This window comes from Microplitis mediator, chromosome 5, assembly GCF_029852145.1.
Source record: "Microplitis mediator isolate UGA2020A chromosome 5, iyMicMedi2.1, whole genome shotgun sequence".
In the NCBI taxonomy this organism is placed as follows: Eukaryota; Metazoa; Arthropoda; class Insecta; order Hymenoptera; family Braconidae; genus Microplitis; species Microplitis mediator.
The window spans coordinates 4,075,704-4,101,671 of record NC_079973.1 but is presented as its reverse complement, the minus strand read 5'-3'; the positions used below and the strand labels follow the sequence as shown (position 1 = coordinate 4,101,671).

The 25,968-nt window shown below is 29.3% G+C and overlaps 1 protein-coding gene across 7 annotated transcripts in view; it reads right to left on the bottom strand.

The window, feature by feature from the left end:
• Positions 1–25,968, bottom strand: part of LOC130668994 (nuclear receptor coactivator 2) — a 56,776-nt gene that overhangs the window by 16,784 nt on the left and 14,024 nt on the right. For 5 of the 7 annotated variants that reach the window (XM_057471620.1, XM_057471621.1, XM_057471619.1 and 2 more), the window contains 10 exons: positions 16,377–16,484; positions 16,148–16,286; positions 9,611–9,727; positions 8,771–8,948; positions 7,604–7,974; positions 6,140–6,372; positions 4,192–5,491; positions 3,775–3,897; positions 3,350–3,679; positions 2,330–2,524 (listed from right to left, as the gene is read on the bottom strand). In XM_057471620.1, coding sequence (XP_057327603.1) covers positions 2,330–2,524; positions 3,350–3,679; positions 3,775–3,897; positions 4,192–5,491; positions 6,140–6,372; positions 7,604–7,974; positions 8,771–8,948; positions 9,611–9,727; positions 16,148–16,286; positions 16,377–16,444 — 3,054 coding nt within the window. In that variant the 5' untranslated portion in view covers positions 16,445–16,484. Of the gene's footprint in view, positions 1–2,329; positions 2,525–3,349; positions 3,680–3,774; positions 3,898–4,191; positions 5,492–6,139; positions 6,373–7,603; positions 7,975–8,770; positions 8,978–9,610; positions 9,728–16,147; positions 16,287–16,376; positions 16,485–25,968 lie in introns of all 7 variants that reach the window. The other 2 variants (XM_057471625.1, XM_057471624.1) reach the window with 2 other exon arrangements.

Genomic DNA, 25,968 nt, shown 5'->3' with positions numbered 1-25,968 from the left:
GACCATCAGCAAGATCTTCAGCAAGACCACCAGCAAGGCCTCCAGCAAGACCTCCAGCAAGACCGCCAGCAAGACCACCAGCAAGACCACCAGCAAGACCACCAGCAAGACCACCAGCAAGACCACCAGCAAGACCACCAGCAAGACCACCAGCAAGACCACACCACCAGCGAGACCATCAGCAAGACCACCAGCAAGACCATCAGCAAGACCACCACCTAGACCCTCAGCAAGACCATCAGCAAGATCACCAGCAAAATTCTAAGAAAGATCACCAGCAAGATCGTTAGCGAGATAGTCAGATAGCTAATCGCCGAGAAAGATCACTTGGATGATGTTTAACAAGACAATCCGCGAGATCTTTACAAATATGTTTTGTATGACGTACAATGAGCGCTTAGCAAAGTCTTGAGCGAGACAGAGCAAGCGGAATAAAAGATTTTAAAATAATGTGTATCTATATATTTGTCTATTTGAAATTGCTTCTATTCTGGTAAAACATAATTCAATTAGTTTTCAAATTTCTTTTTTTAATCTGGGTTGCTCATCATATAATTAAAAATCTGTAATTTTTGTTTTGTCGAATTTCCAAAAGCTTTATTTTTAATAAAAGCATTATTTTCCATTAATAATTCTTTCTATAAAAAGAGAAAAGATAAAACAAAATATACGAATATATTTTATGTTGTAATTGTGTGTTTTGTTTCTCTTTTGTGACAAATCGAACTTTTTAAATTAAATAAATAGTGTATAACTTGAAGTTTACTGTTGCGGCGTTGCCAAACTTTTTTATTATTCTTTTTATTTTTTTTTAAATCTCAAAGCATGTCTTTGATTGGTCAATTTAGATTTTAAATAACTCAAAAACTATTGAGAATTTTGAAAAATGGCTAAGGAACTTTATGCTCAGAATCGTCTCCTCTATTCAAATTTTTCCGCTGTGAAGGTAATTCTGAATCACCCTGTATAATTTAAAAACTACTCAGATTGATATTGCCATAAGTCAACAAGTTAATTGACACTTAATCTTAAATTAAAAATTACGACAAAAAAGTTTATCAAAGAATACTTTTAAAATAATAAATAACTGATACTAGTCTCGAAATAATTAAACTTTTTTCCTGACCGCCTGTTCTGTCGGTAAAATGATTTTATGTTAATTGCCACATTTTTCTATTTACCACCTGACAGCCATTTTTCTTTCGATGACGGAAATCTACAACCGAAATAACAGTCAAGTTGACTGAAAGAACTTTATGGTACAAATAATTTTTTTACGGTAACTTGGAGTCAATTTTGATCAGATTTAAATCAACTTTTGATCCTCAAGTCTTTCCGCAACTTGAACGCAATTTTCTGAGTTTACGCATTACTATTGCGGCTGTAGATTACCGTCCACCTGTAGTTTATATTGTATTAGTATTACAATCAAAACTTGGAACAGAATTTGATGTTAACTTGGCTAAAAACACTGAGCAAGTTTTTGATGAGAAAGTGTGACTATCAGGACAGTTATTATATTTTTTTTCATTTGATATCAAGTGTAGTAAGTTATTATTTCAAGTAAAACCTACACAATTTATAAATTTTAATTAACTCAATTTAAAATTAACAATACTAAGATAAAATATCTAGTACCTGATTAGGGAACTAATACCCGATCAGGGAACTAGTACCTGATTAGAGAACAAGTACCTGATCAAGGAACTTGTACCTGATTAAGGAGCTAATGCCTGATCAGGAAACTAATAACCGACCAGGGAACTAGTACCCGACCAGGGAACTAGTACCCGATCAGAGAACTAATACCCGATCACTCCACGTATTTGTAAATATATATTCAGTAAAATTTAGTAATTATAGACATACAAATATATATATGATCGGACACTGGATGCTAACACTGTGAAATTAAAATAATTTCACTGATTTTCCGCAAAGGGTGTAATGATTTCAAATTTTAATACGAAATGACAGTTGAAAAATTTATTAACAATAAACAAATTAAAATATAATAAAATCACTATGACTCATTGACTGAGCAATTATTTCTCTTTGTATATTTTAAATAAAAGTCTGTGATGGTAATCGGATAGTAACACCAAATAATTTTTGTATACAAAGAGATTTCAATGATAATAATAAAAGTGATACAATAAATGATAAATAGTGGAAAAAAAAAGTAATGTAGAATTACACGTCGCCAGTTCCAAGTAATGTTTAAACCAGTAAATTAATATATATCCGGTCTAATTTTATATGAGAATATGATATAAGTAAAAATAAAATAATAATAATTAGAGGTAATCTAAGAAAATTAATTACTAACGTGACTTAGCATTTGATTGAGGTAGATATTGGTTGGTTGGCGAGGTAGATGTCTCGATTGATTTTGAAGGGGTGTACGAGCCGAGGTAGCAACAGTAGTGGTTGCAGTACTTCCAACAGATTGCATTCCACTTCCCGTCCATGGCTGTTGCTGCTGTTGTTGCTTTAATCGGTCGGCAACGCGTGGCAATTTATCCTACGCATCAAAAAACAAAAAATAGTACTCATGCGCATATATAAAGATTCATGTAACACAAAGAGCTCTTTGTTATAGTCTTACGACAATTATGTATATATGTGTATATATATATTAGACTGTCAAATGAAATCAATAATTTTTTCTGTCCCATAGGAAAATTACTGAATCTATAAAAAAAAATTGGGTACCAAATTGAGCCCTCGAACTCAATTACAAAACGCGGGAAAATTCTTTTTTAACTTTGAAATTTTATAACTCGTTAATGGATCAATAAATTGAAACGACCATAACATCTTTTTGTAGAGAATCGAATGCTCTACAAAAAAGGTCTCTTATATTTTTTTGAAAAAACTAACCCTTCAAAAATTACTTTTTTTTTTAAATTTCAGTTTTTTTCTTAAATGATTAATTTGTAAAACCTGTAACTTTCGAATTGTGAGATTAAAAAATTTGAAATTACATATTTTAATTGCAAAAAAAAAATGATCTAGAAGAGAGGCTCTATGACATTTTGCGAAGAGACTGATAGTTTTGCTGGAAAAATAAAAAAAGAAAAGAAATTCATCATAAATTTGAATACAAGCTTAAATAACTTTAGAATGGTTATATTTATCAAAAAATTATAAGAGACCTTTTTTGTAGAGCATTTAATTCTCCACAAAAATATGTTATGGTCGTTTCAATTTGTTGATCCGTTAACGAGTTATAAAATTTCAATCAAAAAAAAATTTCTCCCATATTTTTTAAATCAGAAATCTCATTTTATTTGGCTCAGTCTAATATATATGTGTATGTATATATATTTATAAATTAGTGTTGTACCTGTGGAGTTGCCGATATCACAGATGCAGGGATTGGTGGGATAGTAGTTGGCTGAGAAGGCTCTTTTGCCAGGAGAGACGCCAACATTTTGTTTTTCTCCCATAGCTTACTTGTCGCGTGATTCGTAGCGCGACTGCTGCCCGATGAAGATACTTGATGGGAATTATCCATTGATCTTTTAGCAGACATATGTAAATCCCCGTCTTCACAAGGCCTCTTTAGGCCACCAGCTTGCGATGCACTACCGTGGCCGTGGTCATTTGATTGAGATGACGATGGAGCGGATGATTTGAACCCAAGACTTCTCAGCAATGAATCATCATCACGACTCTATTAAATAATTTAAAAAAACCCAATTGTAAATAATTAACAAATAAATATTTTAATTAATTATTTAATTTATTAATCATAAATATATTTTTTACCTTCTGCTCTTGCTGCATTTTTCGTTCGTCATCTGATTCCTTCAGTAGTTGCTGAAGAAGTTCATTTTGTTTCTTCGAACCTGCTCGTGTTTCGTCATCTTCATCATTTTTTTCATTCAGCAGCTTCAAGTAAATGGAAAAAAAAAAAAAAAAATATTAATAAAATTCGTCGCAATATTTAAATAAAATATTTCGTAGTTAAACTGTTGGTTAAATTTAATTGTGCGACCGTGTAATATGACAATAGATTTAATTAACGTCGAGTTGCACGTGTATGTGTAACTGACGGAAGCGCTTTTACCGCGCATTATAAAATAAACGTCAGCAAATAACTTGAGTCATAAAACACGACACTATGAGTCTGTATCATTACTCATATTAATTTTAGTATAAAATAGAATTGAAATATAAAATTACCTGCAGCAGCATATTGTTTCCAAGTGATTTTGAATGCTCAGCAGCGGGTTTCGGTGCAATCCCAGTGTTTGATCTCACCTTAGCACTGTGCTCCGAATGATAATCATCCTCATCTTGTTGATTTAATAATATTTTCAATATCCTATGATCATTTTGGTTTTCCGAGTCATTGTTGCTGCTGTCCTGAGTATCATCATTGCTAACATGATTTCTGGTTAATAAATTCCTAAGTCTACCGGAGTCACCAGATGAACTTAAACTACTTTGAGACTCGGCGGATGTCATTAAATTACTCGGTGTATTTACGCCAATATTTGAAGCAGACATTGACACAGGTGTAGCAGCATTTGAACTGCTGGCTGTCGTAGTTGATGGGATTGATTGAGTAACACTCATCGTGCCCGTTAGAGACGACATGATAGTCGTCGACGCCGATGAACCAGGTGAGGTACCAGTCACAGACGTCATTGAGGTAATTGTCGTTGATCCTGTTGGTGACAGTGTTGACGACGTTGACGCACCGCCGATAGACGATGTAGTTGCTGTTGATCCGATAGATTCAATACCATGACTACTTGGCGTTGAACATCCTCTGACATCTTTGCCGATTGATGTTCCGGAAACAGGACCTGCGCTAGTACTGGCGCTGGCACTGGAATTGCCGCCGTTAGCAGTGACACCTGGTACGCTGAGCAAAGACGTTGGAGAATCCTGAAGAGGACTGAAGGGAAAGGAATTACTGAAGGAGTGTACGGCAATCATTGTTGTTGGGCTGTAAGCTCTTAAAGGACTGCAGTGCGACGTCACCGTGGAGTTTGAGGTGAACGCTGCTTGAGGACTTGATGATGGGGCTGGCTGGGAAGGTGGTCGTGAGTTTGACGGGCCAGTATTTCTTGACTCGGGCCTAATATTATCAGCACAACCACTGCTGCTATCCAATTCCCATGAGGAATTTGGAAAAAATTCAAGTTCCAAATCCACATTTGAAAAATGATTAAATGGATTGTTTGTTGTTGCAGGCCCGAGTGGATTACAAGAATCACTTGTTGTTGTCGTAGTTGTTGTTGCTGTTGTTGTCGTCGTTGTACCAAAGGGAACACTTTGATTATTTGTCGTACGAGCGCTCATACCACTCACTTGACCGTTCACATGAGCCACGGACATTAATGGACCACCCACATTATTGTTATTATTACCGTTATTATTACTACTATTATTTGCACAATGATTACTAGAGTGTCCTGAGCACACTTTGCTATTGGAAAGCTGACCACCCTCGTTAGGCGTTAAGTCATTGTCTCTATCGTGGACAACATAAAATATATAAATATGAGATTTAACTTTTTAAAATAAAACAACACTAACTATTGCTACGGTAAAATCTCAAAGTTTAAAATTCTATTTTTTTTAAATATTCACAACTTAATAGTGACTTAAATTAATTTATTAAATCTGGGTTAATTGTGAGGATCTCATTATTATTTGTGATTGCCGATAAAACTCAAAGTTTAAGCATGATATGAATGGGATTAATTAAACATAGGAACGATTAATGATTAATTTAATTTTTAAAAACGTGAATGTGTTATTGTTTATATGTATAATTAAAAAAAAAATAACAAATAAATAAATAATCCCTGAGTGAAATTGTTTATTATTTAATTATACTTAAGAGTGGCCAGATCTCCAACACCGAAAAAAAAATAAATAAACAAGACAGTGCATATAATTGCTACGGGGATTCAAAATGAGGAAATGCGTACGATTTTAAATGAATGTAAGCAGTATTAATAACGTATGTAATTTTTGTCCCATTTCTTGAGTATTAGGGTAATGGTTAGTTTTTATGTTAATTAAAATAATAAAATGATTGGATGGTTTTTGAAAAACAGGCTCAGGATTATGGGGAAAGAGTTGAGATTATAAAAATAAGTATTTTGTCACTTACCCAATAATAGAATAAGTAGACATAATGAAATCAGTTTCGTTTATATTCGAAGGGTTTGCTCCAAATATTTTCGATTTTGTTTGAACGTTTACGAACGTTTCCGGGCCGACACGCAGCTGGTACATAGAAGTTTCACCTTCACCACGTTGAAGTGTGTCCTTTAAATGTACAGTAAATTTGCTAAGATCGTTCGGGTGACACAAATCTTGTACGTTAGTTCCAATGAGCTCCTCCTGCAATTTAATTATTCAAATGACAACAATAATTTTTCAAATAAATTTTTACGGAGGTCAATGAAATAATTAACGGAAATAAGGACACTTATATGTGCAATTATTTTTCCATACCTGCACTGAAAGTTTAAATTCTTATCCTGTTTAAAGGGAAGAAAGTCGATTTTTTTTTTTATGAGAAATTCTTCCTACAACAGAGGCAAAAATTTAAACTTTCAGGTACAGATCTGGTGAAAAATTGGGTAACACGACTTTATCTCCCCGACAAAATCTCCTTGGCTAAATCTCTCCAGGATAAAATTTCTAAAATTATTTTCATCAGTCCAATCTCTGATGGCCATACTATCACTTCAAAAATTTGACGTTCAGTGATTTTATGTCCAGTTCTTGCAATTGACGATGATGTCAAATTTGGGCTGGGGATTTCCCATGATTTCATACATGTATGTGTAACACATTATATTTATTTATGATATACACATAAAATGTGAAAAAAACTTGAATACGATTCCAGTCGTAAGTGTAGAAATCATTATAATTACATAGATTATCATAAGATCTCGATTATAGAGATCGTGTTCAACAGATTTTGTCTTGGAGAGATTTTGTCGTGGGGAGATATCATGGTGGAACTAAAAATTGTTGCTGACTCGAAAAATTTTACACGCGGCTTGTAATGCCTTACTTTCCACCCTAGGCGTGTAATATACTATTTGTATTTTTTGCTGTTTCGTCACTTTGTGACTTCCTGCTCTACAATTGTTTTAAAAAATTATTTTAAACGTCATAAAAATTTATAAAACTTGTAGTTACCAAATATTAAAATTTACAGACTTGTCAACAAATTGTGTATTTTTAGTGATAATTTTTTTTAAAAACGTTGGCAAAAATAAAAAAATAATTGCACATATATAAGTGTCCTTATTTCCTGTTAATTAATTAGAGTTATACTATGGACGTAAACAACTTAAGTAAAAATTTATCACGTAATCACAAAGTAAAAATATTTACTGTCAAACGTTGTATTAAATTACCACCGTAATAGAAGTGCTTACACTGAACGTAATGTTCAGATTGAGGTAAAAAATATATAAAGTAATAACATCAATAGTCTTTACTGTCAGTAATTTTTAAATGTCATAAGATATTTTCGCGACATTAAAATCATGACCTACGAACTACTCTAAAGGTAGAATATGTATTTTAAAAATAGTAATTAAAATAAAAATACCTTTTTTATGTACTGAGTATAAGAGGATGAAAGCCAACTGGTATCAACATTAATAATACGTCCAGTAGTATCCAATTTAAGTGTAAACTGCTGTATTGAAGCAGCGTTTGAGGGTTTTTCGACGTATGAAATTCTACGTGCAACGCACATTACGCATGGACCGATATCAGATGATTCTGATGTAACATCATTATTATCTAAATGATCATTTGTATTTGGAAGTATAGCAGAGCATATTTGCATCGATTCATATTTAGATATACGTTGCTGTTTTTCTTCAATAGATTCTTCTTGATCATCTGGTGGCTTAACTAAAAAACGACAGTTAAATGTTCGGTTTCTTGACTGTACTTGAGGCTCGCTCGTCCATCCTATAATTAACAAAATAAATTCATTAATAAAAAATATAAGACCTGGGGTAGCAGTACCATTTTTGGCCAGTTTTAAACTTTGAAAAATTTAAATAAAATGCCGGTAAAAGACGCAATGACATAATCAATTACTAAGATGTTTTCAAAGATACTTTTTATCCCACTATTCAAATGGTAATTTTATTTTACACTTTTTCATTAATTAAAATAAAGTATTAAATGTTCAAAAATGGAGCACTGGCCACAAATGGTACCTCTACCCGATACAATAATTTATTTATAACTTCGAGAGAAAAAAAATAGAAAATATGTACACAGTAAAAAATATTTTGTATATGTGTTAAAAACGGTCTGTGTTAAATTAACAAATTTCACTTTTATTTACTATCAAAATTTTGACGCAAAAAATTTTTACTCGTCCCAAGAAATTTTCGCATTATGAATTAAAAATAAAAATTTCCTGTAGCCAAGAAATTTTTTCTAGTGATAATAAAATTTTTATCTTCATTCCAACATGAAAAATTTTCTTATGGTACAAAAAATAAATTGTAAAAGTTAACAATTTTTTTTTGTGTCGCCACTGACATTTACAAAATTTTGAATTTACTTCCTGTCTTACCCGACTTTTGTTTAAATTTGAACAAAAATTTTGTTTAACTTCACAACTAGTCTGTGTTAAAAAATAACACAAAAATTGCATGGACGTTTTCTAACACAGATTACATTGATTTTACCAGAAATTTTGTTACTGCGTAAGAGTAATTAAAGAAAGTAAGAAGTAAGAAATAGTTCTGACCTATTGACATGGGCATTAAGCTGGGCATAAAGGCTTGATGATCACCGTGATGAATAATATTATAAATATCCTTCCCGAGCACATCTTCCTTGGTGTAATTTATATACTGTTGTATATTGTCTGTTACAAATTCCACGCGACCCTCCGTGTTCACGACGAATAGAAAACCGTCCAAAGCCTGTGAAACATTAAAATATGTTGCATTGGCTGCAACGAACGAAAGTATACTAAATGTCTACTAAGTCGTTCCACGTATTTTTTTTTTCTGTTTATCTAAAGTAATTATAACAATATCCAAAAAAAAATATTTTTTAAGATATTATTATAATAATAACATAAGTATGTAACGTCACATTAAATACTTTGGCTATGAGATATCGTTTCATCATTAGTGTCACTAATGGGGGCTAATAGAAATCGTGATATGATAAGTTAATAGATTTTGAAACCAAATTGACGTAAAAAATAAAAACTGGGTCTGTTTATTTATTTATTTTCAAATTAATTAATTATTTAAAAATAACTTAACTCTTAAACTGTCTTAATTTTTGTCCCATGTCGACTATCAGTAGGATTTAAAAAAAATAAATTTTTATTGATGATACTGGAGTCAGCCGACGTCTAATAATTTTTGGATTTTTTCAAAACCATGAATTGTAAAAAAAAAAAAATTTTAAAAAATTGCACCTATAGTTTTTTTAATTTCCTACATGTGCATTTTTTTAGTTTTTTTTTTTTTTTTTTATTGATTCGTTGAAAAAGAAATCCGAAAATTTTAAATTGTCTATTAACTACAGGATCATTTATTTATTACCTGGATGCGTTTGTTAGCAAACTTACCTCGAGTAAAATGGGTCCAACTTGATCATTAGATAATATATTAGGATTCGAGGAGGAGACTTCGCCCTGTTGAACTGCATGACTATTATTGCCTTCTTGTCTCTGTAAATGCTGAATCTAAAAAAAAATAATTATCAGATTTAATGGTAGTGAGTAATAGATAAAAAGAAATTAAGTAAAAGTTTTAACAAATTTTTTATTTTTCTGAGAAAGTCATTTTTTTGTATTTACTTATTAATTTATTTACTCATACAATACAACTAATTAATGACGACATCGTTTTAGTTATCTATTCAACAATATACTTGTGATAAAAGTGTATAATGTGAGCAGTGAGTTATCGGGATAGCTTTTGATGACAATGTACTCAATACTTGCATTTATTATCTATATATCTTTGTTCGTTGGTTATTTAAAACAGTTTAAACACAAAGTTCAACTTGTTTAAGATTTTTATCATATTAGTTTGTAATAAATATTTCATTAATTATTCAGCTGATCTTTCTTTTTTTTTTGTTTTCTTTTCACCTAAATTATATATAATTAATGACAAATATAAAGAGTATCTGATAAAGACTGTAATCAGTCGGATTTATAACATACATTTTTTTTTTTACTTTGTACTATAAATGATTTATTGTAATAATTTATTTTTAAATATCAATAGGGTCATTGTTGAAGTGTCAAAAATTTATTTAAAAAAAAATTTAATAACAAGTAGTAAAAAAAAATTTATGTAAATTTTTATGATACTGAAGTTAGCCGACGTCTAATAATTTTGGGAGTTTTTTTGAGCGAGAAACTATGAAAAAAAAAATATTTCAAAAAATTGCACTTATAGTATTTTTAATTTTCTACATGTGCATATTTTTAGTTTTTTTTTTTTTTTCAAATTTAATTGTTCAAAAAAAATCAAAAAATTTTTAATTGTCTGCTGACTTCAGGATCGTAAATTTTTATGATACTGAAGTTAGCAGACGTCTAATAATTTTTGAATTTTGTATAGACGATAAACCATAAAAAAAAAATATTTGAAAAAATTGCACCTGTAGTTCTTCCAATTTTCTACATGCGTAGTTTTTTTTTTTTTTCTTTCTTGTAATTGATTTGTTGAAAAAAATCAGGAAATTGATAATCGTCTGTTAACTTCAGGATCATGATTTAATATTACGTGCAGTGTAAAACATTTTCGGAGTGAATGCGGATTAAATCCGAAATTACTCTGCTGAAAAAACAAACTCCTTATTTACTCCGTATCCTGAGTAATTTTTTTTTAAACTCCGGAACTCTAAATTCGAAGTAGATTCGGAATTTTTGGTTGGAATAAAAATTCGCGAGTATAAGAGCAAAGTTATATTGCTAATAAAATATACGTTGCAGTTTTTTTATAAAAATCTTATTGAAATTTAGGAAAGTATTAGAAAATTATTTTTTATTTTTCAATGGAAGTACGAGGAGAGAAATTTAAATAATTTTGACAGTCCCGGGAAAAAAAGTTGTTATATTTAAATAAAATCCTTAATTACTACGAATTAACTTCTAATTTTCATAGTGTAATAAATATATATTTATATAAATAAATTTTAGAGTTAAATAATTAGAAGTTGTACGAAATAAATTCCAATATTGGTATCAATGAGATTTACCCTTTTTTTAGGGAATTTTTTTTCCTGGCTTTAGAGGGTTGACTTTTTTTTACTTATTTATAGATTTGACGACGGGTTAGTGAAAAAAAATATATATTTATAGCCAAACCTAAATTTTCGACAAAGTTATTAGGGTTTGCAAAGAAAAAAAATTGAAAAAAAAATTAGCCGCAGTCCCACCGAAAGTAACTGTCGGCTTAGCACACGGACCCTATCGTTTTTCAATTTTGAAATCCCTGAGATTCAAAAATTAAGATTTCGTTCCTTTTTTTTCTTCAGAAACCTGCTGTCAAACCATAAATAAATATTTTCAGTGGGTAAACAGGACAAGCCTCTCAGCAACTTCATCAAGATTTCGCTTTAGATTACACATTTATTGAGTCCTAATTAATTTTAATCATTGGCCAATAAAAAATGTCCCCAAATAACTTTTCGTGTTCAATGAAATAAAAAAAAAATTATTATTATGATCCTGAAGTTAATAGACAATTAACTATTTTTAGATTTTTCTGTCATCAAATCAATTATCCAAAAAAAAATTTTAAAATATTCACATGTAGGAAATTAAAAAATCTATAGATGCAATTTTTCAAAATAAATTTTTTTTAAATTTATCGCTTTGAAAAACCTCCCAAAATTATTAGATGCCGGCAAAATATGATTCTGAAGTTAGCAGACAATTAAGAATTTTTGAATTTTATTTTCAGCAATTAAATTTATAAAAAAAAAAAAAAAAAAAATTGCACATGTAGAAAATTAAAAAAACTACAAGTGCAATTTTTTGAAATATTTTTTTTTTCTCAATTGCCGTTTTTAGAAAAATTCAAAAGTTAATAGACGTCAGTTAATTGAAGTATCGTTAATTATTGAATAGAATGAGACGAAAAATAGCGTAATGCAGTGAGTAAGTACTGAGTAAAGTGTACATGAAATAAAATGAGTATGATATATATTAAAATGAAAGTTTTCTATTATCGGCTGAGTTCACGGTCGCTGAGAAAAACGTCCTTGAGTTTATATTTCCCGGCGCCGATAGATCGCGTCGTAATCTCAATGTGAATTAACGCGTGGCCTCGAGAAGTCGGTGACTCCCACAGAGTCCGACAAACGGGCCTGGCGACGTTGCCGCTTTTAAAACATAGTGCAGAGCAATGCACACAGGCACACATAACACGCATAACACACTAGCACACAAAATATAAATTTACAAACTGAAACTCTGCATCAACTTAATCATGAATTACCTGATGGTCACAACATTTAATTTACCGCAAATTCATATCCTAATTTTATGATCAATTCAGTATCTAACTTGATGACTAATAATTTATCATGTCCAATTTTACTTACATCATACTCAATTTTGCTTACATACATTGCGAATGTTATGTATTTTACGTTATGACAACAAGGATCGTAAATTGAAAGTAAATGTGAGAAAGATGAAAAAAATGGTACAAATGGACTTTGAAAAGTGCTTAATCATTTCTCTTGAACTCTTAATGTTTTTGTAGTTGAATACCTTCCGACATCATCGACCAAATTACGGGCGTATTTTGTTTGGCCTCTCAACTCTCTCTATAACGGCCTTACATTTTATTACTAATACTCGTTAATTTTTGCAGATATTCATCAAATTTAAATTAATGTCTTAATTTGTAGTGTAGGGCAAAAGTCAGACATTCGGAAAAGTCAAAATCAATAGATCTTATAATTAAATTGAAAAAATGGTTGACTTTATGGACCTTCAGATATATCGCGAATTATTTGAGGAATTTATAAAAATTTTTATTTTTTATCAATGATTTGCTCGAACTGTCACCAATTGAAATTAATTTTTAAACACTCGACAGTCCAATCCGTTCAAAAACTAGAATTCCTTTTTTTCTCTATTTTAAAATTACGCGGGTAATTCAAAAATTCGAACGAACTAATTCAAAAATCTAAAAGTTCACATCTCAAACGCTCGTGTAATAAAAACAAACAATTAAAATTGAAATTCACAAATTATCATAATGAGAATTTTTATTTATTTACTTTTTTTTATCTCTATTTTTTTTATTCATTTAGTTAATACATGACAACTCTGACATAATTCCTTATTAGGGATTCGTATTTTATTCACATTATAAATTTATTCAAAACAATATAATTCTGTTACTTAATTAAAAAGTATAATTAGCTTTGATATAAGAAATCTAAATTTCGTTACTGATTGACTGAATATCGAATTCTAAATTTGTGTATAAAAATTAATAAAAAAAGTTTGAAGTCTAGTGTCTATTTTTGAATCGAAGTTTTTTGTTTCCTAACTGTTGCCTAGAGATGATAAAAAAAACCACAAAAAATCAATTTTCATAATTAACATAAATTTAAAAAAAAGTATACGCAGTAAATTCTGTTTTGATAAATTTTCGTGTCAGATGAGTTCAATATTCATCTACGATTTGATTTGTTTACAAGTTTTTTGCTATGATTTTTTTGCGCTATCGAATATCAAAACAAAATTACAGTTTTGTAAAAAATTATTTACAATTTCGTAAACTTCAGAGAATTCTTAACAAAGTCCGTTATCGTTTTTTTACACAAATTTTTTTTTATAAAATATTTGTTCTAAAGATAAGAAAAAAAAAATTGTATGCAAAAAAAAAAAATACCTTTGAGTTTTAAAAACTTGTCAGCCGCTCGTTCATTTCAAATTTCAAAATTACTTCGGTTTTATTTTTAAAAAAATTTTGAATGACTAATTTCATAATTAGAGTATAATATAAACTCCGAAATGTATAACAAATATGTACCTGAAGATCGGAGCGTTTTTTGCGCAACAAAAAAAAAAATTTGAAAGTAAAAAACGATCCGATCTTCAGGTACATAAAAAATTTGAAAAAATTTCAATTGAATGACTTTTTTATTTCTTTATACTTTATATCTATGACTTCTTATTGGTACACTTTTATTTTGAAATTTCATAAATCGTCCAATTATATGAGCGAATAAAATAAATGGCCATTAATTAAACAGTTATTATCTTAATTGTTACCTTTGATTACCAATCACACGTTTATCTTTTTAGTTTCATAGATAAAAATATTTTAGAGTTCTTATAAAAGGGGGAGGCCAATAGTTTTGATTTTTAAAAATTAATTAGTAGAAAACAAGTAATTCTATTAATTTAAAAAATTGCTGTTACTATGAGACAAACGAATAAAAGTCATTAAGTAAATTCCAAATTCCATGAAAAATAAAAAATTTAACTTGTCAATATATTATTGGCTATAACTTAAAACAAAATGGCCGAGCTGATAACAATATATATATTTTTATAAATTCTATCATAGCAACAAAAAACAAGACAAATTAAAACGAAATATAAGTATGACTAATCTCTCAATCCGAGTAATAATTTAAAAATGTTTTTAGTAGAATACAACTATAGGTAATTATGAGTTATAAAATCAATTAAGTTTTTAATGTAATGCCCTTTAATATAAATCAAAAAAACTACTTTATCATAAGTAGTATTTTTATAATCAAGTGTCGGCGGCAATAAAATTCTATTTTAGAAAAGTTTTTAAAAATTAATAATAAAGTATTTATATATTTAATTTTATTACTTGATATGAATTGAACTTTAGTTGAAAATAAATTAATTTAATGAAAAAGTCGTAAAAGTGAACAGCTTACGGTTAAAGTATTCAGTAGATCAATCTGGTGAATCCGAGCTTAAATTTTAACATCACTATCAAATATAAAAATTTATTGCAATCAATAAAATTTATTATTCTCGTTATATATAAGTTTATTTTTTATTGAACATTTAATAATATATTTTATTAATAATTTTTTTTTTAATAGTCAAGTTAAGTCTGAACTCTATGGCAATTAATAGTTAAGTTATCCCCGGTGGAAATTTTTCGGAATTTTCTCTGAAAAACTCACTTCTAAAGTTCTAAAGACTTTTTCAGAGAAAAGTCCGAAAAATTTCCACCAGGGATGTCATTAATAATTTTTCAAAGAAAATAAAAAATGTATTCCGGGTCTAAAAATATCTTAAATTTGATTTTTTTGAGTGAAATTTAAGTCAGTTAAATTGAAAAAGAAAAATTTTACTTTTTTCACTTGAATGGATACTGAGTATGTCAAGTTAGCATCCATTTTAGTTAAAAAAGTCAAATTTTACTTCGTTTTAGTTTAGTTGACTTAAACTTCTCAAAAAAGTCAAATTCCAGTTATAAAAAATAATTTTCTATAAAAAAATATAGGCGATAACGCGGTATGTTAAATTTTTTGAATTTCAAATTCAAAAATGAGCGGGAATATGTCTTCAGAATCCTTAATTAGATTCTTAGGAAATATAGGATAAGAGCACCAGTACCCAGCCCCAAACTAATAGCCAGCCACCTCATGTTAAATTATTTCTATATATATTTTGAGCCAATGTCAAAGTATATGACCGGCTGGGTACTGGTACTCTTACCTAAATGCATTTAATGACAATAAGTCTAATTTTTCAAAAAATATTAAACTTCCGTAGAAAAAAAAACGGATACCGAAGTGATCTGGTAAGTGTTCTATAATGGACACGAAAAAAAAATAATATGATGATTAATTCATAAATATTTTTTCTTCCTGCTCTAAACAGTTTAATAAGAATTTACGGACAACCTTCACTCGCCCGTATCATCCAAACACTTTAAATTCAAGTTATTAAATTAAATCAAGTACACAATTGTAGATTTACAAGCACACAAATATACATCCTCACTTAATTAAATTCTCTATTTAAATATTAAAGACAAATTTTTTTTTTCCCTAGACTTAAACTTATCCGACATATTGACCATTTATTGCATAAATAATTTATTTAAATTAATATAAAATATTCATATACCTGATCAACTGTTCTTTGAAGAATTTGACACTTATCCGTCTTGCCAGAGCTCATGTCCGTAGAGGAAATCAGTACGGCAAGCTCCTCGATGAACTCGTTCTCTTGAAAGCGTCGTCGCTTTTCATTAAGGCACTTATTACTAAAGTAGAGAAGAAGTAAGAGCGGTAATTTGAATAAATAAAATATATATTGATAATATAATCATAAATAAAAGTTTACTTAAACTTACATTTGTGACTGAGGCTTGGCATCTGATTTCTTTCTTTTTTTCGTGATGCCGCCAGTAGTTGCATTCATTTTAAACCCCAATGGGTTTTGTAATTCTCCAATATTCGGTCTAAACACAAATACATTATTCATAAATTTATCTAACAAATTCATCCATTAAATTTAAAAAAAAAAAACATTAACAAATTATATTTATTTTTAAAAATTTCCCCTTACTCTTTAAAATTAACGGAAAATGTATTTAAAAAAAACGCGATTTGAGTTGTGTTTTACTGTCATTTTAAAATTTTTCTCTGATTCACTCACAGTAAATCTCATTTACGATTTATGTACTGCACTAGTAGAACATAACAAAGGCACTTTTTCAGAAAAAGCGTTGTAATGAACAAGCCTGAGATAATTTCAAGTCGATTTTTTTAAATCTTCGTAATAAAAAGTCGAATTCAATGTTTATTTTTATGAATTTCGAATAGTCGGTTCGTGTGACTAGACACGATGTCTTCTAAAAGACTCAATGAATTGATCAGATTTTTTTTACACTACTGTACTTCTTTTCATTTAATGGAATTCATATTTAATTCAAAACCGAGAAGTTTTATTAAAATTCAAATGAAAATATTTTTTCTTCTGCGAGAACATTGAGGTGGCGGTAAAATTAAAAATGGCGACTTCATACAAAAAGGCAGTTGATTTAAAACAATTTAATAGATGATCCTGAAGTTAGCCGACGTCTAATAACTTTTGAATTTTTTTAAAAATGATAAATCATAAAAAAAAAATATTCAAAAAATGGCACCTGCAGTTTTTTAGTTTTTTTCTCTTTTTGTAATTGATGTGTAGAAAATAATTCCGAAAATTGTTGATTGTCTGCTAACTGCAAGATCATTTCAATACGCGATCCTGAAGTTAGCAGACAGTTACAAATTTTCGGATTTTTTTATGTAGAAAATTTAATAAACTATAGGTGCAATTTTTCAAAATATTTTTTTTTTTGTAGTTAATCGTTTTTAAAAAAATTCAAAAACTGTCAGACGTCTGCTAACTTCAGTATCATTTTTAATACGCAGAAAAAAATAATTTTTTGGCGCGAAAAAAATTTTAAATTATGAACTGGAAACTAAAATTTTCTTGGTAAAATTTAAGATTTAAGTCAATCAGTAATCAATTTTATAAATCTATGAGAATTAAATGTTAAAAAACTTTCTCATTAAGTAAGACTTCAAAATATTATTTGAAGATAAATTTTTCTATTCATAAAGTAAGAACTCCTAATAAGTCATTGTCTAAATGTCAGGTGTCATTTAAATAAAAAAATATGAAAGTTATAAATGAAAATTCTCAATTTGGTAGTTAATAAATTTGAATTTATTATGTTTGTTTGACGTGTGTTTGAAGTGTGAACTTTTAGAATTTTAAAACCTTCATTTCTATGAATATATATTTTGCAACTATGAATATTTATAAATATTAAAATGAACCAAAATTAAAGGGACTATTGATTTATTTATCTCACACACTATCGCACACCAGCTCGAGTGTAATCTTACACACATATCCTTCACCACTTAGCAACGAAAACCAAATTGTCCTAGATAATTCAGACCTAACGAACTGATGTATACTGACTTGTCACGCGTTTACTTCCATACATTATTACACATTCAAAAAAAAAAGAAAATACTTCTTTCATGTATAATATTTATTATTATCTATTGCAAATAAATAAATGGATAAAAATAAAATCGACCGTCAAAAAAAATGTATTTTAATCATGACCATAAATAAAAATTTTTATGCATACTCACAAAAAAAATATATGATACTGAAGTTAGCAGACGTTCAATAATTTTTGGATTTTTTTTTAGACGATAGAAGATAAAAAAAAAATATTTGAAAAAATTGCACCTGTAGTTTTTTAAATTTTCTACATGTGCATATTTTTATTTTATTTTTTTACAATTGATTTGTTGGAATACGAAAATCCAAAAATTTTCAAATGTCTGCTAACTTCAGGATCATAAAAATATTCGTTTTAAAATTGTCAGAATTTTTATGATACCGACGTCTCATAATTTTTGGATTCTTTTCAAAACAATAAATTATAAAAAATAAAATATATTTAAAAATTGCATCTATAGTTTTTTTAATTTTCTACATGTGCAATTTTTCTTTTTTTTTTTTTAATCGTTAATTGAAAAAAAACAATCGAAAAATTTTTGACGTTTCAAGGAACTAATTTTTTGGATCTTTTTTTAAAACGATAAATTATAAAAAAAAAATATTTTAAAAAATTGCACCTATAGATTTTTGAATTTTCTACATGTGCATTTTTTTAATTTTTTTTTTTTCTTGCAATTATTCGTTGAAAAATAAAAAAATCTGTAAATTGCTATCAAAATTTTTGTGATACTGAAGTTAGCCGACGTCCAATAATTTTTGAAATTTATTTGAAACGATAAATATTAAAAAAAAAAAATATTTGAAAAAATTCCACTTATGGTTTTTTTAATTTTCTACATGTACATATTTTTAGATTTTTTTTTTGTAATTTATTTGTTGCAAAAAAAATCCGAAAATTTTGAATTGTCGGCTAACTTCAGGATCATAAATTTTTACTGTTACAAATATGTCATTTAAAATTTTTCCGCGTGAAAATTTAAAGTATTGAGTTTTAAAACATACTTTTTTTTAAGTACAACGTGTAATGTAACTTATGACGTTTCAAGGAACTTTAATCGATGCCGAAGCCCGCCTTGTGCTTGTTAGTGAAAACTACTCGTTATATAGTACAGTGTAAAAGAGAATTAAAGAGACAACAAGCAAAGTTGAGTATAAAGTGAAGATAATGGAAGTTAAATCAAGAGGAAGAGTTAGTACTTTGCTTTATGGTATGGTATGGTATGGTATGGTTTAAAGAAGCGTTATGAAATACAGTAGACCAGAGTAGAATAAAAGCGGTGTGGAGTAAAGAAGAGTGAAGAAGTGAAGGGAGTTAAGAAATAAAGAGGAAGAGGAAGGGGATAGATGAAATAGAAGTAAAGCCAATACTACTAGTAGTATATAGCAACCAATATGATAATAAATGGATGAGAAACACTGGGACCAGCTCAACTCGACGCAATGAGATTATACGTCATACGTCATTTGGATCAAGTAAAGTAAGCAGGCAAGCAAGCACGCATTCCCTACGCTTCATCACTTTTACTGGTGCTTTCTCGACTTTCTTCTTCTATTTCTTTTTATAATATATTTTTTTTTATTCATTCCTTTCTTCACGACTGAATACATTCACTAATTCTGATTATCCATTGCATTATTCAACTTAAAAAATTTTTTCCTCGTCATTTCTTTTAAATAAACATTAAACACTTTCTTTTCGACTGACTAAAATATTTTTTTGAATATCAACACCCGAGTTGCAACAGCATTAGAAACTATAAGCAAGAAAGTCGATCTGCTTTAAAATAATAATAATAATGACAATAAAAAAACCACAAATACTGTAGCTCACTTTTGAAATGAGCTATTTTTAATAATTTTTTTTTTCACCGCCTACTTGTGATTTTTTAAAGAAATAAAGCACCTGCATCTTGACGTATGTAGATGCGAGCAACGACAAAAAGTACACAGAAAAAAATAAACTAAAATTAGGGTTTGAAATTGTAACCCGGAACCTGGGTGTCAATACAGGAAATTTTTTAATTTCAAATAATCAATTTTATAATACGTGTCGCTAATTTTTAAGTTCAAATATTACACGAAATTATTATCGTTTGAATTCCTATGGTGTCATAGTAAAGCTGGACCTTGACCATCTTACGGAAATTGAAATAAACATATGGAAAAATTACTGTAATCATTGCAAACTTTATATGATACTGAAGTCAGCAGACGTCTAATAATTTTTGGATTTTCTTTTTTTTGACGATAAACTATAAAAAAGAAATATTTGAAAAAAATGCACCTGTAGTTTTTTAAATTTTCTACATGTGCATATTTTTTTTTTTTTTTTTTTTGTAATTGATTTGGTGAAAAAAAATCCAAAAATTAATAATTGTCTACTGACTTCAGGATCATAACTTTACTATGGCCGTAGTAATTTTTTCGTGTTTATTTAAATTTCTGTCAAATGGCCACCATGGTCCGACTTTACTATGACACCATAGTCGACCCTGATTCGTCTCGTCACCGACCTGTGAATTTGAATTTGAATTCGACTCGGCTGAATATGGAATTACCCGAGGCCTAATAATATTTATGTATACACCTTAAAAAAAAAATGACACCATAGCACTTCAAACAATAATATCTCCGTGTAATTTTTCCTGCAGACAATAAATTTTAGTATTTATCTTACAATTATTTACGTTTTAATTACAGTAATTACTGATCACTTTATCATTATATTACTCGTCAATTCTCAATTTATATCGTTCATTTTTTTCCGCGCAGCGTAATAAGTACATATATGTCGTTAGTCATATGATGGTTCTTCAATAATACCATTTTATTTTGCTACCACCCGCACAAAAAATATAAGTATCATATATTTTTTATTTTTATTTTACACCACTGCCAGTAGTAAAAATAATTCAACATCCATTGAAACATCTTCGATGTCTTTTAATTATTCTAAATATCTCATGCTCTACGTCAGTACATCATATTATTTTATCACACTGATTTTCCGCACAAAATTTTATTTTTCCCGCATAATTGAACCGTAGTAAAACTTTAAAAAAATACGCAGACTGAATAAATTTAAACAGTACACATAGCGCACTATAATACTACAGTAGTGTAGTAAACGAGGAACTTGGAAACATAATGTGATTAGATGTCTTCGCGCGTAATAACAACATATATACAAATATATAAGTATAGATGTGCATAATATATACAGTGTATGTAGACATATATCTGTTAAGCATGGCTGCAAGTCTATAATACACTCGTACATTCACTTACTCACTCACACACACACACACACACACTAGTTTATCAATGTATAGTAAAGTAGCTTTGATAATATGACTTAACTCGCTTATGTTACCCGCGAGTATTGGTCGAGCAGCAGAACGACTCGTATGCGGGACCTGTACCCGCCGTTGCAATATAGGTCAGTGGGCCAGGGCGATCGTGGCAACGCGGACTTGCGCGCGAGCCAACGACGTCCAACGCCCGCGTTCTCTTCATATTATATATATATAAATATAAAAATCATCAATCGTTTTATTCTCACTTTTAAAAAAAACCGATTATGGCGATTTCAATCTCTAAATCTCTAACTACATATATTTATATATATATGTATGTATGTATATATATGTACATATGTGATACTTGTTACAACATACATGTAATATAATCATTTGAATTTAATCGTTGTTATTTATTTATTATTTTTTTATCTTTTCTTGTGATTTTTTTAAAATTCTCTAGCAACGAGTTGTTGCATTGTTACTTTGTATCAAACAATTATTTAGTGCTGCTGTAATCATACGCGATGTCTCGCTTAACCTAGACCTCAATCAGAGTGATCTCGTGCTCGTTACTATCCAAACATTTTAGCAGTAAATAACACGTGCGTTAGTTTTGAAAAATAAATTGATAGATAGTTTTTAAAAATGTATGTATGTATGTATGTAGATATTTTATGTGTGTAATTAGTGAAGAGAAAATGGTTAAAAAATACAGGATGAGATTTTTTTTTATAGACTATCTGGCGTAATAGGTCGATCGATGCGGGATCTATTATTATGCAAAGATATACGAGCGTTTGAGGGAGTCACCCCCGTTTGTTGTATACTTGCAAATTAACCGCACGTATCTTCCAGCCAATTAACGTAAATTACGAAATAATCCTTTTTCTTGTAACATAATTTTGTGGTCAAGTGGAAAGTCATTAAAAATAATAAATAAATTTATTATAGACCAGCTTTTTGTGAGGTGTTTGAATGTAAGCAATTACTGTCAAAAATTTGAAGTTAATTCGAAGTGATTACGGATTTTTATTCACCGTCACACTGTAAAAATTTGGAGTGAACGTGGATTAAATTCCGAGTGGATGACTGTTTATTTATTTACTCCCCTTGGAGTGAAATTTACTCCGAAGGGGAATTAATTTTGATATTAAAACTACGAATTGGAGTGGATACGGATTAGAATCAAGTCCAGATCACTCCGAATCTCTCCGCTGCAAAAACTTCCCATTTACTTCATATGCAGAGAATTTTTTTGAAAATCCGGAACTCCAAGTGAATTCGGATTTAAATAAAATCGAATTCACTTCAATTTTTTTACAGTGCACTTGAAATTTTGGAGTTTTAAAAAAAGTCACTTTACATACGGAGTAAACTGGGAGTTTTTTTTTAACGAATTGATTTTGGAGTGATCAGGATTTAATTTCCATCCGCATTTACTCCGATTCAGAGTTTTAATATTAAAATAAACTCCACTTCGGAGTAAATATCACTCCGAGGAAATGAAATAAACAGTCATCCCCTCTAGATTTACTCCGCGTTCACTCCAAAAATTTTTGACAGTATATTTATGATGTTGTCGAGGTACTGGGCTCTCTGGTGTGTATTTTGAACTTTTACAACAGCCGTAGTAATTTTTCGTCGTCAAGCAAGATTGTATATCTACTCCAGGTCACTCCGAAATCACTTCGCTGTAAAAACTTCCCATTTACTCCATATGCGGAGAATTTTTTTGAAAATCCGGAACTCCGAGTGACGGAGTGAACTCGGATTTAAATAAAATCCGTGAACACTTCGAATTCACTTCAAATTTTTTACAGCGCACTTGGAGTTTTGGAGTTTTAAAAAAAGTCACTCTACATACGGAGTAAATAAGGAGTTTTTTTTTCACGGATTGATTTGGGAGTGGTCAGGATTTGATTTTCATCCGCATTTACTCCGATTCAGAGTTTTAATATTAAAATGAACTCCTCTTCGGGGTAAATTTCACTCCGAAGAGATTAAATAAACAGTCATGCACTCTAGATTTACTCCGCGTTCACTCCAAAAATTTTTTACAGTATATTTATGACATTGTCTAGGTACTGGGCCCTCTGGTGTATATTTTGAACTTTTAAAACAGCCGTAGTAATTTTTCGTTGTCAAGCAAGATTGTATGTCTACTATTATGAGAGACTGATGTTCGACAGCTGACCGGAAGGTGTCTCACGATTGTCGATGCTTGTTTTACTTTCATTTTATATATATAAATCTATATACGTCTACATATATACACAGATAAATAGATTTTTTCCATTATTTTATTACTATTACTCCACTACAATAGTAATTATTTACATTAAAAATAATATCGTTGTATTGCATCAATTTGAATGACAAGTGAAGTAACACAAACGTGTACAGAAGACGACGAATGAGATGAGGAGGATGCCAACTACAACGCGGAACGATGACGGCAAACAAGGGCCAGACGTAATACGCGTCGAACGCGAGAGTAGAGTGGAATAAAAAAAAAAATGAGAGAAGAATAAGTGGGAATAAACCAACCAACGTTGCCATGTCGACTCTCAATCTCTTCTGTATACCTCCGTTTTACCTCTTCATTATATACCTGGTGGTTTTTTTTTTTTTTTTTTTTTTTACGTAATATAAAATAAAGCTCGTATTACAATCAAACAATATAACCGCAGTGACGATTGTTACTCATTTTATTTAAGTAAAATAAATTTTTTTCACATAATAATAATAATAATAATTATTATTATTATTTATATATTTATTTATTTATCTGCATTTATTAAATAATTATTTAATAAAACTAGAGTGTATGTTATGTCTAACGCATAACACGTTCTCTCTGTACGGCTGCATGGTGACGTAACACACGTCTCTTTGCGTCAGCACAAGTGTGACAACGTGCCACTGAGCCAATAGCTATGTCACATGCGCGAGACAGATCGAATTAAAAGGGATTATTTACCCTTTGTACTTTATGACAATGACTAATTTAAAATAATTTATAATTACGACGTATTTTAATGGCTGTTACTGCAATACCTTTTGTAACATTTCAAATCCAGGTATTATTTGTAATAATAATAGTAAAAAAAAAAAGTATATGTGTGTAAGAATGTATATAGATAATTTTTTTGATGAAAATTACAGGATGAAATGGAAAAAAAATTTTAAATAAAAAGAGCGGGAAATTTAAAATTTAAATTTGAAAGTGTGATTTCTGGGTTTTATTTAATGTTTCCTATATTTCTGAAGACATAATAATTTACGAAAGAGAGAGGCCTTAGTGATTGCCTCCATTTCTTTGCTCATCGAGTGTAGTAAGAGGTAAAAGGGACAGTAATGACCTTGAAAATCTAGGCACGCAAACGGTTCTCATCTAATCGTATCGCCGTTTCTCTATTCTTATATCTATTGTTTTAAAAATATAATAAAATAAAATTTTGTTTTAAAAATTTCGTAATGAAAACGTCAAGGGAATTTAAATAAAGTTAAAAAATTATTTTTATACAAGAAAACACCTTGTCTAGATTGATGATATATTTGAAAGGATATGTATCTATATAATGTACATTATTGTAATATATTAATGGCGAAATGAATATAAAGAATTATTTGACGGGAATTTTATCGACATAATTCAATCAAGATAACGAAAAACAAGTTAAGGAAAGTTTGGAGTGTAATTGAACATCATACGTAAATATATACAATACATTTATATGTGGTACTAAGTAACCATTCGTGCAACTGTTTTACTCCAGTTGTATCAATATATGCAAAGTTATTACCTCTGCAGCCAAGTGTTAACATCAGAATAATTTGCATACTATTCAACAAAAGCGCAATGAAAATTTTATCAATTTATATTTTTTAAAATATATGATCCTGAAGTCAGCAGACAATTGACAATTTTTTTCAACGAATCAATTGCAAAAAAAAAATAAACTAAAAATATACATATGTAGAAAATTAAAAAAGCTGTAGGTGCAATTTTTTTAATATTTTTTATTTTTATAATTTATCGTTTTTAAAAAAATTCAAAAATTATTAGACGTCAGTAAACTTGCGATCCTAAAGTTAGCAGACAATTAACAATTTTCGGATTTTTATTTCAACTGAAGTGCAAAAACAAAAAATAAAAATATGCACATGTAGAAAATTCTAAAAACTGCAGGTGCAATTTTTTCAAATATTTTTATTTTTACAATTAATCGTTTTTAAAAAAATTCAAAAATTATTAGACGCCGGCTAACTTGTGATCCTGAAGTTAGCAGACAATTAACAATTTTCGGATTTTTTTTCCAACGACTGAACTGCAAAAAAAAAATAAAATAAAAATATGCACATGTAGAAAATTCTAAAAACTACAGGTGTAATTATTTCAAATATTTTTATTTTTACAATTTATCATTTTTAAAAAAGTTCAAAAATTATTAGACATCGACTCACTTCAGTATCATAAAAATATTAATAGTTAATTATATAATAGACATTTTTATTTATATACCTGAACAGTATTTTTGTAACTAAAAAATTTTTTTAATTTCATTGGCTATTAAATTTGAGTTTATCTTATCTTCACTGTAAAATATA